At 36.5% G+C, this 15178-nt stretch overlaps 1 protein-coding gene across 6 annotated transcripts in view; it reads left to right on the top strand.

The window, feature by feature from the left end:
• STAG1 (STAG1 cohesin complex component) overlaps nucleotides 1–15178 on the top strand; it is a 363800-nt gene that overhangs the window by 208114 nt on the left and 140508 nt on the right. For all 6 annotated transcript variants that reach the window (XM_070576138.1, XM_070576137.1, XM_070576141.1 and 3 more), the window contains 2 exons: nucleotides 11083–11234; nucleotides 13569–13642. In XM_070576138.1, coding sequence (XP_070432239.1) covers nucleotides 11083–11234; nucleotides 13569–13642 — 226 coding nt within the window. The remainder of the gene's footprint in view (nucleotides 1–11082; nucleotides 11235–13568; nucleotides 13643–15178) is intronic.

The following is a 15178-nucleotide window of genomic DNA, read 5'->3' as shown; positions in this document are numbered from 1 at the left end:
ACCTAATTCCTGAATGCTTCTGGGTTCTACAGAGCAAAACAGTATTTTTCCTTTACATGTAAGTTGTCATGCTTTTTCAAGACTTTCTGGTTTGATTTGTGTGCTCTCTGCTCATCTTTCTGCTTTCCACATTGATATATTAAGGTAATATATTGTGGTTTGGAGTGGTTTTGGAGAATCCTTTAAGGATTAAACCTATTTACCTAGGTTCAGCTGTACCCATATAGTCTGCTTTTTCTTTTACTACAGTGCCTTCTATCTAAGGTCAGTTCTTGCCCTTATGCAGTGGATCCCATCCCTGTTCACCACCTCAAGAACTTTGCTGTTCAAGTTGTTCTCTCTCTCCTAACTTCAGTTTCTTCCCTTTTGTGAGATAATCCTTGTCATTATACTAATATGCTATAACAGGTTTTATCTTTTAGAAACACTCTGTATCAGACAGGGCACTCCAGGGATATGGAACCAATAGGAGATATACTTACTTACATATATATATATGTATATAGGGTTTTTTTCCCCCACACACACCATATATGCACACACATACAAGGATATATATGTATATTTGGGGGGAGGGAGATTTATTTTTAATTAACTGGCTCATGTGATTGTGGGACCTGGCAAATTTGAAATCTGTATGGCAAGCCAGCAGGTTAGAAATTCAGGTAGGAGTTCTGCAGTGTCGAGGCAGAAATTCTCTAGGAATCCTCAGTTTTTACTTTTGAGGTATTCAACTGATTGAATGAGGCCCACCACATGATTCAGGGTAACCTCCTTTGCTTAAAATCAACTGATTGTGGATGTTAACCATTTCTAGAAAATACTATCACAGTAACACCTGAATTAGTGTTTGATTAAATAACTGGACACTATAGCCTACCTAAGTTGACACATAAAACTGACCATCACACGCTCCCATGTTTCCTCACCCCGCTCTAACTACGATCTCATTTCTCTCCTTTTCTTTACAGCAAATCTCAAAGAATACCTTCTGTTCACTGTCTCTGCTCACTCCCCTCTTATTCTCTGCGAACCCACTCCAATCAGATATCTGTCTCTACCTCTTCATTGCCTCTGCTCTTGTTGAGGTCAGCAATTACCTTCTTATTGTCCAAATCCCTCGGCAGCTCCCAGTTGTCATCTTTCTCTGTCTTGAAAGACATAGCTGCTTCTTCCTTCTTGAAGCACTATCTTCACTTGTTTTCTGGAATACTGTCCTGGTAGACCTTAGAAAGCTAGACTCTAAATATGTGGATTATCTCAGAACTGATCTTCAAACCTTTTTATCTTTTCTGTATTCACTCCTCAGTGAATAAGTGAAAATAAATTCCATGATTTTATTATTTCTATTAAAAAATGATAGTTGGGGACCGGCCCAGTGGTGCAGCAGTTAAGTTCTCACGTTCCGCTTCGGCGGCCCGGAGTTTGCTGGTTCAGATCCCAGGTGCGGACATGGCACCGCTTTGCAAGCCATGCTGTGGTAGGCGTCCTACATATAAAGTAGAGGAAGATGGGCACGAAAGTTAGCTCAGGGCCAGTCTTCCTCAGCAAAAAGAGGGGGATTGGCTCCCAAATAAGCAACCTTAAAGCACACCTAACTGAACTAGAGAAAAAAGAACAAATCAAGCCCAAAGTCAGCAGAAGGAGAGAAATAATAAAAATCAGAGCAGAAATAAATACTATTGAAACGAAAAAGGCGGTAGAAAGGATGAATGAGACAAAGAGCTGGTTTTTTGAGAAGATAAATAAAATTGACAAACCACTAGCCAGACTTACAAAGAAAAAAAGGGAGAAAGCTCAAATAAACAAAATCAGAAATGAGTGAGGAGAAATAACAACAGACTCTGCAGAAATACAACAGATTATAAGAGAATACTACAAAAAACTATATGCCAACAGAATGGATAACGTAGAGGAAATGGATAAATTCTTGGACTCCTACAATCTCCCAAAGCTCACTCAAGAAGAGGCAGGCAATTTGAACAGACCAGTCACAAGGAAAGAGATTAAAACAGCAATCAAAAACATCCCAAAGAATAAAACCCCCGGACCAGATGGCTTTCCTGGGGAATTCTACCAAACTTTCAGAGAGGATTTAATACCTATCCTTTTCAAGCTATTCCAAAAAATTAGGGAAGATGGAACACTTCCTAACACATTCTATGAGGCCAACATCACGCTGATACCAAAACCTGACAAGGACACCACGAAAAAAGAGAACTACAGGCCAATATCACTGATGAACATAGATGCAAAAATTCTAAACAAAATTTTGGCAAACAGAATTCAGCAATTCATCAAAAGAATCATACATCTTGATCAGGTGGGATTCATACCAGGGACACAGGGATGGTTCAACATCCGCAAATCAATCAACATGATACACCACATCAACAAACTGAGGAATAAAAACCACATGATCATCTCAATAGATGCAGCGAAGGCATTTGACAAGATCCAACAGCCATTTATGATGAAAACTCTGAACAAAATGGGCATAGAAGGAAACTACCTCAACATAATAAAGGCCATATACGACAAACCCATAGCCAACATCATACTCAATGGGCAAAAACTGAGCGCCATCCCCCTGAAAACAGGAACGAGACAAGGATGGCCTCTATCACCACTCTTATTTAACATAGTACTGGAGGTCCTGGCCAGAGCAATCAGGCAAGAAAAAGGAATAAAAGGAATCCAAATAGGGAGGGAAGAAGTGAAACTCTCTCTGTTTGCAGACGACATGATCTTATATATAGAAAACCCTAAAGAATCCATTGGAAAACTGTTAGAAGTAATCAACAACTACAGCAAAGTTGCAGGGTATAAAGTCAGTTTGCATAAATTAGTAGCATTTCTATACTCCAATAATGAACCAACAGAAAAAGAACTCAAGAATACAATACCATTCACAATCGCAACAAAAAGAATAAAATACCTTGGGGTAAATTTAACTAAGAAAGTGTAGGACCTGTATAATGAAAATTACAAGGCCTTTCTGAGAGAATTGGATGACGACATAAGGAGATGGAAAGACATTCCATGTACATGGATTGGAAGAATAAACATAGTTAAAATGTCCGTTCTACCTAAAGCAATCTACAGATTCAATGCCATCCCAATCAGAATCCCAATGACATTCTTTACAGAATTAGAACCAAGAATCCTAAAATTCATATGGGGCAACAGAAGACCCCGAATTTCTAAAGCAATCCTGAGAAAAAAAGAACAAAACGGGAGGTATCACAATCCCTGACTTCAAAACATACTACAAAGCTACAGTAATCAAAACAGCATGGTACTGGTACAAAAACAGGTGCACAGATCAATGGAACAGAATTGAAAGCCCAGAAATAAAACCACACATCTATGGACAGCTTATCTTTGACAAAGGAGCTGAGGGCATATAATGGAGAAAAGGAAGTCTTTTCAACAAATGGTGCTGGGAAAACTGGAAAGCCACATGTAAAAGAATGAAAATTGACCATTGTTTTTCACCATTCACCAAAATAAACTCAAAATGGATCAAAGACCTAAAGCTGAGACCTGAAACCATAAGGCTTCTGGAAGAAAACGTAGGCAGTACACTCTTTGACATCAGTATTAAAAGGATCTTTTCGCACACCATGCCTTCTCAGAGAAGGGAAACAATAGAAAGAATAAACAAATGGGACTTCATCAGATTAAAGAGCTTCTTCAAGGCAAATGAAAACAGGATTGAACCAAAAAGCAACCCACTAACTGGGAAAAAATATTTGCAAGTCATATATCTGACAAAGGCTTAATATCCATAATATATAAAGAACTCTCGCAACTCAACAACAAAACATCAAACAACCCAATCAAAAAATGGGCTAGAGACATGAACAGACATTTCTCCAAAGAAGATATACTGATGGCCAATAGGCACATGAAAAGGTGCTCATCATCACTGATCATGAGGGAAATGCAAATCAAAACTACACTAAGATATCACATTACACCCGTTAAATGACAAAAATATCTAAAACTAATAGCAACAAATGTTGGAGAGGTTGCAGAGAAAAAGGAACCCTCATACACTGCTGGTGGGAATGCAAACTGGTGCAGCCTCTATGGAAAATAGTATGGAGATTCCTCAAAAAATTAAAAATAGAACTACCATACGATCCAGCCATCCCACTACTGGGTATTTATCCAAAGAGCTTGAAGTCAGCAATACCAAAAGTCCTATGCACCCCAATGTTTATTGCAGCACTGTTTACAATAGCCAAGACGTGGAAGCAACCTAAGTGTCCAGCAACAGACGAATGGATAAAGAAGATGTGGTACATATATACAATGGAATACTACTCAGCTGCAAAACAGAACAAAATCATTCCATTTGCAATAACATGGATGGACCTTGAGAGAATTATGTTAAGTGAAATAAGCCAGCGAGAGAAGGATAATCTGTGTATGACTCCACTCATATGAGGAATTTAAAATTATGGACTAAGAACAGTTTAGTGGATACCAGGGGAAAGGTGTGGTGGGGGGTGGGCACAAAGGGTGAAGTGGTGCACCTACAACATGACTGACAAATGTTAATGTACAACTGAAATTTCACAAGATTGTAACCTATCAATAACTCAATAAATAAAAAAAAATTGGAAACCAAAAAAAAAAAAGGGGGGGATTGGCAGCAGATGTTAGCTCAGGGCTAATCTTTCTCAAAAAAAAAATGATACTGGGAGAGGTGATACAGTCATGTGGCTTAAAATTCAAAATAAAAAAGTTTTATAGTGAAATATTACTCTTCTGCCCATGCCTCTCAGGCATCACATATTCTTTCCTGAAGGCAACCAGGGTTGCCAGTTTCTTATATATCTTTACAGAAATATTTTATGAATATAAGAGCACATACATATTCAGTGGGAAGCAGTATAGTGTAGTGGTTAAGAAGTTCGCCTACGGAGCATGACTGCCTGTAGTCAAGTTCTGTCTTTGTTAGTTACTGGCTATGTAACTGGCAAGTCTCTTAGCCGATCTGTGCCTCAGTTTTCTCCGATGTAAAAAAAGACAATTATAGGGCCAGCCCCGTGGCCGAGTGGTTGAGTTTCTGCACCCTGCTTCGGCAGCCCAGGGTTTCCTCAGTTTGGATCCTGGGCGCAGACATAGCGCCATTCATCAGGCCATGCTGAGGCAGCATCCTACATAGTACAACTAGAAGGACCTGCAACTGGAATATACAGCTGTGTCCTATGGGGCTTTGGGGAGAGGAAGAAGAAGAAAGAAAGATTGGCAACAGATGTTAGCTCAGGTGCCAATCTTAAAAAAAAAAAAAACACAACAATTATAATAGTATGTACTTGATAGAGTTGTGAGGTATAAATGAATATGTGTATAGAGTTTAGATGAATGACTTGCACATAAAAATAAACACGTTACTTCTTTTTGCATAAATGATAGCATAATATATTTAGACTGACAGGCATCTTCCTGTTTTTCCCATCAGCAAATATTTTGGCAGGTTTTTCTTTTCAGCACATGAATCATGCCTCATTTTTTCCAATGGCTGAATAGTTATCATTGGATGGATGTGCAGTTTTATGGCTCTAAATACCAGTATCTTTGATGATGACTCCTAAATGTATTATCTTCTAGACATTTCCACGTAGTACCTGATAAGCATGAAACTTTATAATTGCCCTCACCTTTTCTATTTCTCTCATTCCTACATTATAATCTATCATATTCTTTCAGCTCTACCTTCAAAATATACTTTACACCTAACCATTTGTCTCTACCTATTGCTACTACTTTAAGCCATCATTGCAAACTTCTGGCAAAATATTTTCAGCTCTCATTCAGTGTTCTACTTGGTCTCCCTGCTTCCACTTTTACTCTTCTATAATGTGTTCACACGGCAGTTTAAACTGTAAACCAGACTTTTTCTCACCCACAGCCAATTTTCCAGTGGGTCTTACCTCATTTAGATTTAATTCCTGAGTGCTGCTTAGATCCTAGTAGAACCCTTGTAACCTGGCCTCTTGATTTCCTCCTCAGCCTCATCTCCTGCCTCTGCCTCTTTCTGTGCTTCAGCCACACTAAATACTTTGCTCCTTTATGAGTTCTCTCCTCATAACATTTTACCTCATAAACTTTTCGCTTTTTTTTCCCTCTCCCTGGAACATTGTTCCGTCATATAATCACATGCTCATTCCTTCACTTCATGCTCAAATGTCAGCTCTTCAGAGAAGCCTTTCTGCCTGACCACTCTCTTTACTCCCTAACCTTTTTACCATATATGTTTTTTACCATACTTTATTCTTCTTTATAGATTTTCCTTTAGCTGACTTTTTCTTTCATTTGTATATTATCTGTTTATTGTCTTCTGCGCCTCCTTGCTAGAATGTTAAAATTGTGAGGACGGGTACTCTGTCTTGTTCACTTTTAAGCTTCTAGTATGTAGAATCAGTGCTAAGTATATGTTGGATTGGTCGATGAATGGAGAAGCACTAATTAAGTGCTTCTTGAACCCTCTGTAGTGAAAGATGAATTTTTTAATTACCAATCTGTCACAATCTAGTACTTTTTTAAAATGCAATAAGGTGGATTTCAAGAAAAATGAAATATGTATTTCTTAGTGTTATTTTATTATTAGATTCAACATAGTGTTACTCCGTCAGATTGTTATAAAAATTTCTAAAAACAACAAGATCCAACACCCATTTATGATAAAAACCCTCAGTAAAATGGGTATAGAAGGAAAGTACCTCAACATAATAAAGGCCATATATGACAGACCCACAGCCAACATCATACTTAATGGACAAAAACTGAAAGCCATCCCTCTGAGGACAGGAACAAGACAAGGGTGCCCACTTTCACCACTCCTATTCAACATAGTACTGGAGGTGCTGGCCAGAGCAATTCGGCAGGAAAAAGAAATAAAAGGAATCCAAATAGGTAACGAAGAAGTAAAACTCTTGCTGTTTGCAGACGACATGGACTTATATATAGAAAACCCCAAAGAATCCATAGAAAAACTATTAGAAATAATCAACAACTACAGCAAAGTAGCAGGGTATAAAATTAACATGCATAAATCAGTAGCATTTCTATACACTAACAATGAACTAACAGAAAAAGAACTCAAGAACTCAATCCCATTCACAATCGCAATGAAAAGAATAAAATACCTTGGGATAAATTTAACCAAGGAAGTGAAGGATCTACACAATGAAAACTACAAGACTTTCTTGAAAGAAATTGACGATGACATAAAGAGATGGAAAGACATTCCATGCACATGGATTGGAAGAATAAACATAGTTAAAATGTCCATACTACCTAAAGCAATCTACAGATTCAATGCTATCCCAATCAGAATCCCAAGAACATTCTTCACAGAAATTGAACAAACAATCCTAAAATTCATATGGGGCAGCAAAAGACCGCGAATTGCTAAAGTAATCCTGAGCAAGAAAAACAAAGCCGGCGGAATCACAATCCCCGATTTCAAAACATACTACAAAGCTACAGTGATCAAAACAGCATGGTACTGGTACAAAAACAGGTCCACAGATCAATGGAACAGAATTGAAAGCCCAGAGATAAAACCACACTTCTATGGACAGCTAATCTTCGACAAAGAAGCAGACGGCCTACGATGGAGAAAAGAAAGTCTCTTCAACAAATGGTGCTGGGAAAACTGGACAGCCACATGCAAAAGATTGAAAATTGACCATTCTTTTTCACCACACACCAAAATAAACTCAAAATGGATCAAAGACCTAAAGATTAGGCCTGAGACAATAAGTCTTTTGGAAGAGAATATAGGCAGTACACTCTTTGACATCAGTTTCAAAAGAATCTTTTTGGACACTATAACTCTCAGTTGAGGGAAACAATAGAAAGAATAAACAAATGGGACTTCATCAGACTAAAGAGCTTCTTCAAGGCAAGGGAAAACAGGATTGAAACAAAAAAACAGCTCACTAATTGGGAAAAAATATTTACAAGCCACTTATCTGACAAAGGGTTAATCTCCATAATATACAAAGAACTCACACTGCTTAACAACAAAAAAACAAACAACCCGATCAAAAAATGGGCAGAGGACATGAACAGACATTTCTCAAAAGAAGATATGAATATGACCAATAGACACATGAAAAGATGTTCATCATTGCTAATCATCAGGGAAATGCAAATCAAAACTACACTAAGCTATCACCTTACACCCGTTAGATTGGCAAAAACATCCAAAACCAAGAGCGACAAATGTTGGAGAGGTTGTGGAGAAAAAGGAACCCTCATACACTGTTGGTGGGAATGCAAACTGGTACAGCCACTATGGAAAACAGTATGGAGATTTCTCAAAAAGTTAAAAATAGAAATACCCTATGACCCAGCCATCCCATTACTGGTTATCTATCCTAAGAACCTGAAATCAGAAATCTCAAGAGTCCGTTGCACCCCTATGTTCATTGCAGCATTATTTACAATAGCCAAGATGTGGAACCAACCTACATGCCCAGAAACTGATGATTGGATAAAGAAGATGTGGTATATATACACAATGGAATACTACTCAGCCATAAAAAAAGACAAAATTGGCCCATTCACAGCAACGTGGATGGACCTCGAGGGTATTATGTTAAGCGAAATAAGCCAGTCAGAGAAAGACGAACTCTGTATGACTCCACTCATACGTGGAAGGTAGTATATTGATAAGGAGATCTGATCGGTGGTTACCAGGGAAAAGGAGGGGTGGGGGGAGGGCACAGAGGGGGAAGTGGTGTACCCACAACATGACTAACAATAATGTACAACTTAAATCTCACAAGGTTGTAATCTATCATAACATTAATAAAAAAAAAAATTCTAAAAACTTATTTTCAAATTTGTACTGTAATGAACTGATAACAAGTTGTTTGTGGTCAGCACCTATTTGCAGACCACACTTCTGAGTAGCACAGCACCAGAACAAGTTTGTCATTCTGTAGCCAGCAGTTAAGATGTGAAGGCTAGAAGAAATATTCTTCTCTTTGGTTGTTAAGGAGAAGCCACTTCAAAGCTCTTGTCACAGAATCCAGGCTGAATTCCTGTAGGATTATTAATTCATAAAACCGTTTTGTTGTTAATACCAGTAAAACTTAATTAGTGCTCACTTTGCAGGAATGAGCCTTTTTTCAGTGGACTCAACAAGACATCACAATCCCCATGTTGTGTCTATGTCCTTAAATTAGAAGTCTCTCTTTAATAGCTGTTTATTTGCTTATATGTTGGTATGTGAAATGAAAATTTCAGTGAAGTTTAAATTTTACAGATTCATAAACATTTTGTCTCAGTCAATACTGCTATATTGTATCTGATACTTTTATGAAAATGTATTGATCATTTTGCATTTTTCTTTGTTTTAGTACGTTGATTATTTTGTTGTTTATATATCTAGCATGGTAGGAGGGTCATTACAAATGACAACTGGAGTTTGGGATCTGGGTGCACAAGGAGATATAAAACTGAAAGCAAAAGCCATTAAATTCAAGAAAATCTGTCTCAGCTTCCACTGGTGAATTCTAGCCAGAGTTGGTGTTAATTTTAATGCTTGCCAACACCTTGATCTTCAAGTCATTTTGTTTTAGAGATCTAGAAGTATATACTAAATTAAGCTCTGTTGGGTATGACTTTGTATGCTCAGGACAAGCTCTGTTAATCTGTTATCCCTGACTTGGGCAGTTTGAATGAGCCAGATCCCTCCTGTGTTTGATCTAGTCTACTTTTTTATACAGATTAATTTAGGAAGTACTTTTAACCTTCATAGTATCACCAGATATTCTACTGACAATGTATAAAATGCTAGAAAATCACTAGCCTGTATTTTGAAACACAAGAATATTTCTCAATTTACCATATTGAGATACTATCTCAGAAAAAGGGCAGCATTTTCATTAAATACATTTCTAAGTGGTTAATAATGTAAATTTCTTTTTCAGGATTTATGACTTATATTTTGGTTTAAGGGCAGCAGCAATCACTATTAACATGGAGTTAGCCAAAATGTAGAGAGAGTTTCAGAATAACAAATTGTGTGTGTGTGTCACAGTGTGTATATAGATAGAGATACAGCGTTATGCATGTATGTTTATAGATGTAATTAACAGGCAATAGTGAAGTTTTAAAAGAACTGCATGTTCGTATTTCGTTATGGATATATTTGCAGATAAGTGGATCAGTTCTTCCAAAACACTGATCAGTTCAGTTTTATAACTGAACGTTTGTATATATAGATGAATAACCTAAAAATAAAAGAAGAGGGAAGTTATTACCAGCACAAACTCTTATTCCTTTTCTACTATTTCCTACACTCTCATCATATCAATAAAGAACATAAGCATACACAAAAGTTTGTGTCATACCTGCTTTTCAGAGGACTGAAACAGAAGTTTGACAATACTTAAGATTTATAAGTACAAGTGAACATTTAAAAGTAGATTAACACTGTGACTAGGAAAAATAGGTCAATTAGAAGTTCACAAAATACATTTTTACTGAATTTAGTGAGTTTGGTAGGATCAGTCTGTTTTTCAGGGGTTAGAGATTATGCCATTCAGTGAGGTGAGGAACACAGACATAGGACCATCTTTGGGGTAAAGATCATGAATTGATTGTGAACATTTAAGGCACCTTTGACACATCTAAGTAAAGGTATTAAGGAAGCAATCGTATATACAGAACTCGTGGTCAGAAGAGAGGTCTGGTAGACTTGATTCTGTGCCCTCACTAAAGTGTGTGTATTTGAGGGTGGGGAGAGGGGTTGTTGAAGACACTGCTTAAATCTTTCCTGCTGGTAATTAGAATGCTGCTGTTTTTAAGTGGAGAATATTAATGAGCTAAGCTATAGGGATGCTGAGGCAGAGAAAGTTATGTTGCAGACTGAGAAGAAAACTTTATTTCTATAAAATAATTTCTCTCTTTCTTTTTAAGTTATGCCTGGATTGTCATACATAAATATTGACTAGTTTATTTCCTTCATCCGTTTCTCTTACCAATTTGTAATCTTATGGATAAAGGTCTGATTCATAGGTGAATGCTAAATCTTTCTTTATTTCATAGCCATGAAGCTCATGACTGCCCTGGTGAATGTTGCCTTAAACCTCAGTATTCATCAGGATAATACACAGAGACAATATGAAGCTGAGAGAAATAAAATGATTGGGAAGAGGGCCAATGAAAGGTTGGAGTTACTGCTTCAGAAACGCAAAGAAGTAAGTTTTATGGTAACTGAGATTCTCACGTCCTGTAAATGTGTAGTAAATATATATAATATTAGTTTTTTTATTCTTTGTAAAAAGGTTTATGTATATTTTTAAAATTTATTTTTTCAGTTATATTATTTGATCTCAGAGTTTTCAAATGAAACTAGAATGTTCACCCAGAGATTATCTGAGTGCTGTCTGATGGCACAACAATCCTACTTTTGAAAGAAGGTGGTCTGGGAGTTAGGTAACTCAGAAAGATTATCAGGCTGTGGGCTCAAAAAGCATGACAAATGCTAATGTCAGAACTGGGGGCTAGCAAAGCTCCATTTCCAGGAGAAAGCCAGAGACTAGTTATTAGTTGATAATAAGGCATTATTCTGAATAAGATTGATCCTAGTTTTATGATAAAATTTTCTTAGATGTCTTGAAAGTGATTTTAAACTAGGTTTTTAGTAGGTAACATTTTTATTCACCCAATTGGAAATAAAGTTTTAGATCTGCCATATTAGTCTTGGAAAAAGAATTTTAACTTGGAAACAGAATAATATCACATTGCTACAAGTAAATTGCTTTCAATGAATAATGTGTTATAACAGGCAACCAGAAGCAACATACTTATGATTAAATTATTACCCATACTATATTAGCATCCTAGGGCTGCTATAACAGATACCACAAACTGAGTAGCTTTAAGAACAGAAATTTACTATCTCATAGTTCTATAGGCTACAAGTCAAAGATAACTCCAGTCTTCACATGGCCTTCTCCGGTGTGTGTGTGTGTGTGTGTGTGTGTGTGTGTGTGTGTGTGTGTGTGAGTCTATCTCTAAATTTCTCCTTTTTTTCAATAAAGACACCAGTCATATTGGATTTGGGACCCACCCTACTTCAGTGTAACCATCTTAACTAATTCCATCTGCCACAACCTGTTTCCAAATAAGGTTTGAGGTACTAGGTGTTAGGACTTCAGCATATGAATTTTTTTTTTTTTTTTAAAGATTTCATTTTTAAAAAATCCTTTTTCTCCCCAAAGCCCCCCGGTACATAGTTGTGTATTCTTCGTTGTGGGTTCCTCTAGTTGTGGCATGTGGGACGCTGCCTCAGCGTGGTCTGACGAGCAGTGCCATGTCCGCGCCCAGGATTCGAACCAACGAAACACTGGGCCGCCTGCAGCGGAGCGCGCGAACTTAACCACTCGGCCACGGGGCCAGCCCCGGCATATGAATTTTTGAGGAGCACAGTTCAATTCATAACATATACTACATTTAAAATATTACAGAAGTAAATTTTGGAACTGTGCTTCATTAAGTACTGCTATCCAAACTGTATGCCTCTTATAAATTAGTTAATTTTTATATAATAAACTTAGCAAAAGTAATTTTTAAAACTTATAGTAAGTTACAGTAATTTGAATGATTTACTATAGAAGTATTCCTGAATTTATTTCACTAAAACCTGAAACAAGGCATATAGCAAAAGAATAAATCTGAAGGAATTTTATTGTCACAATTGAGTATGCAGTAAAAGCAAATATTTCACTATTACTGCAGAACAAATTAGAATAAGAAATATCACCTTGAATGTAATTTTTTTTTCTTTTTCTGCAGGGGAAGATTCTCCCTAAGCTAACGTCTGTTGCCAATCTTCCTCCTTTTTTCTTCCTTTTTCGCCCCCAAAGCCCCAGTACATAGTTATGTATGTAATTTTTTATCAGGGCTTTTATTCCTTTGGGGGCAGTGAATAAACTCAAAGTCAACTCTGGTCAGTAGTGTTGCCTGAAATTTGTATCTTTGCTATAGTATTTTATTTTGTTGCTGCATTCCACCACTAATGGCTGGATCCTTGCTATCTTCAGTTATGCCTCCTATGTTGGGAACTCGCCCTACTCTGTTATGGGCTAATCAGATGCAGAGCAATATTTGGATCCTTTAGGTGGAATAGGAAGTTTCTTGTATAGTGGCAAATATGATAAGCAAGAATGCTCTGTTACCAAGAAAGGCAAAACCAAGCCAGGGAACTGATGTGGATAGAAGAGGTATAGGAATTGAGGTCTATACCCAAAGGAGATAGGAATTGGGCCATACTTAGCCAGTACCCCTCCTTGTTAGACATTGTGTCGTTTGTGTCGAGAGAGACAGAAAGAAAAGTTCAAAAGCCACTGTAGTAAAACTTTAGAAATGATGCGAGAAAACTGGTTTCAGACATCTGCTGTATTACAGGTGAGAAAAAGGAGTGATAATTACCCAGAATGAGAATAGTGAGGAATTAAAAACAGAACTGTTCATTCCGAATAAAATAATCGCTGTTTTAATTTATGTATTTTATTTTTTTTTCATTTCAGCTACAAGAAAATCAAGATGAAATTGAAAATATGATGAACTCTATTTTTAAGGGTATATTTGTTCATAGATACCGGTAAGGGATTTAAAAAATCGCTTAGATGATTTTTAACTTAAATAATTTATTGCTTGTTAATCGTAGCTAATTATAAAGGTATATGACTCTAATTTTTTGTTTTCTTTTCTGTAAAACGGCTTTGGCTATAAAAGCTTAATAAATATCATGCTATTACTATGGAGGAAATCATACCACTGCCACACTGTTCTAAATTCAGAACATATGCTGTTAGAAGCATCCAATGTACTTTGATTTGTACTGATGGAATATTAGTTAATAAGATATCATTAATTTAATGTGTCCTTAATAGGATGTGATTTTCTTGATATTTGAGAATATTAAAATGCCCTGCTTCCTGCCTTGTGGCACTTATCTTGTTCCACGGTTGAATTGACCAACAGTCTTTTTAAAACACCTCTGTGAAGATGGGAGAAAAATGGACAGAAAAGGGCACCTCTGCAGATAATGCAACAACTCTATAACATCATTTTTTTTACCTTCAACTGTGCACATGAAAGTAGAAGCAAAGTATTTCCAAAGTATTTTTGTCATACTCCATTGCAGATGAGTTTAGTGTTTCTGTGAAACCTGTGAACTTTTAAACTATTAACCACGTTATTAAAGAGCATATTTCACAGAGAATTAACGAGTCCTATACATACATTTGTTACCTTCTTTTAATCAGGCATGGTATGGTATGTTTAGGTAGATAGTCACAGGTAATAGAAGCAATGTGTTGAGACATATTTGAGACTTTAGTTGTCCAGGTTATTCAAAAAGTTAGTGAAAACAGGGAAATCGTTTCGAAAGAAAAAATGCAACTTTGATGTTTTAACTTAAACATTTTGTTTTAATTCAAGGTAAAAAAGGTCTTTTGAAATAAAGCCAAGGTCTTTACTTTGAGTATGGACTGTCTAATTGGAGTTTCACATCCTCTTTCTTGCTTAAACTATACATATAAGGAATTATTGACAAGTTTGTTTGAAAAACAAGAACTTCCATATACCTGCCAAGCAGTCTTTTTTTAAATTGTAACTTTATGCATGTATAATTAACATAAAATAAACTGTAAATTTAAATGCATAATTTGATGAGTTTTGACATATATATGCTAGTAGAACTACCACAGGCAAGATAATGAATATATCCATCATACTCAAAAATTTTCTCATGCCGCTTTGTAATTCCTCCCTACCTGCCTTCCTGCCACTGTCCTCCCTTGGGCAGTTATTAATCTGCTAACTGATTTGTTTACACTTTCTAGAATTTTAGAGAAATAGAATCATACAATATGTACTTCTGACTTTTGTTACTGTTGTTGTTTTGGTCTGGCTTCTTTCACTAAGCAAAATTAGGGTTTTTCATTATTAAGACTGTTAACCGTAAGTTTTTCATAGATACCTTTTTTCAGGTTGAGGAAGTGTTTCTTCTATTCCTGGTTTTCTGAGACTTTTTATTAGGCATAAATGTTGGATTTTGTCAGATGCTTTTCTACATCTATTGAGATCATTATGCTGTTTTTCTTTTATAAGACTGTTAATGTGGTGAATTCAG

The sequence above is a fragment of the Equus przewalskii genome, chromosome 15 (assembly GCF_037783145.1).
Source record: "Equus przewalskii isolate Varuska chromosome 15, EquPr2, whole genome shotgun sequence".
Lineage (NCBI taxonomy): Eukaryota > Metazoa > Chordata > Mammalia > Perissodactyla > Equidae > Equus > Equus przewalskii.
The sequence above is the reverse complement of the archived record's forward strand: the minus strand, read 5'-3'. Positions and strand labels throughout refer to the sequence as shown.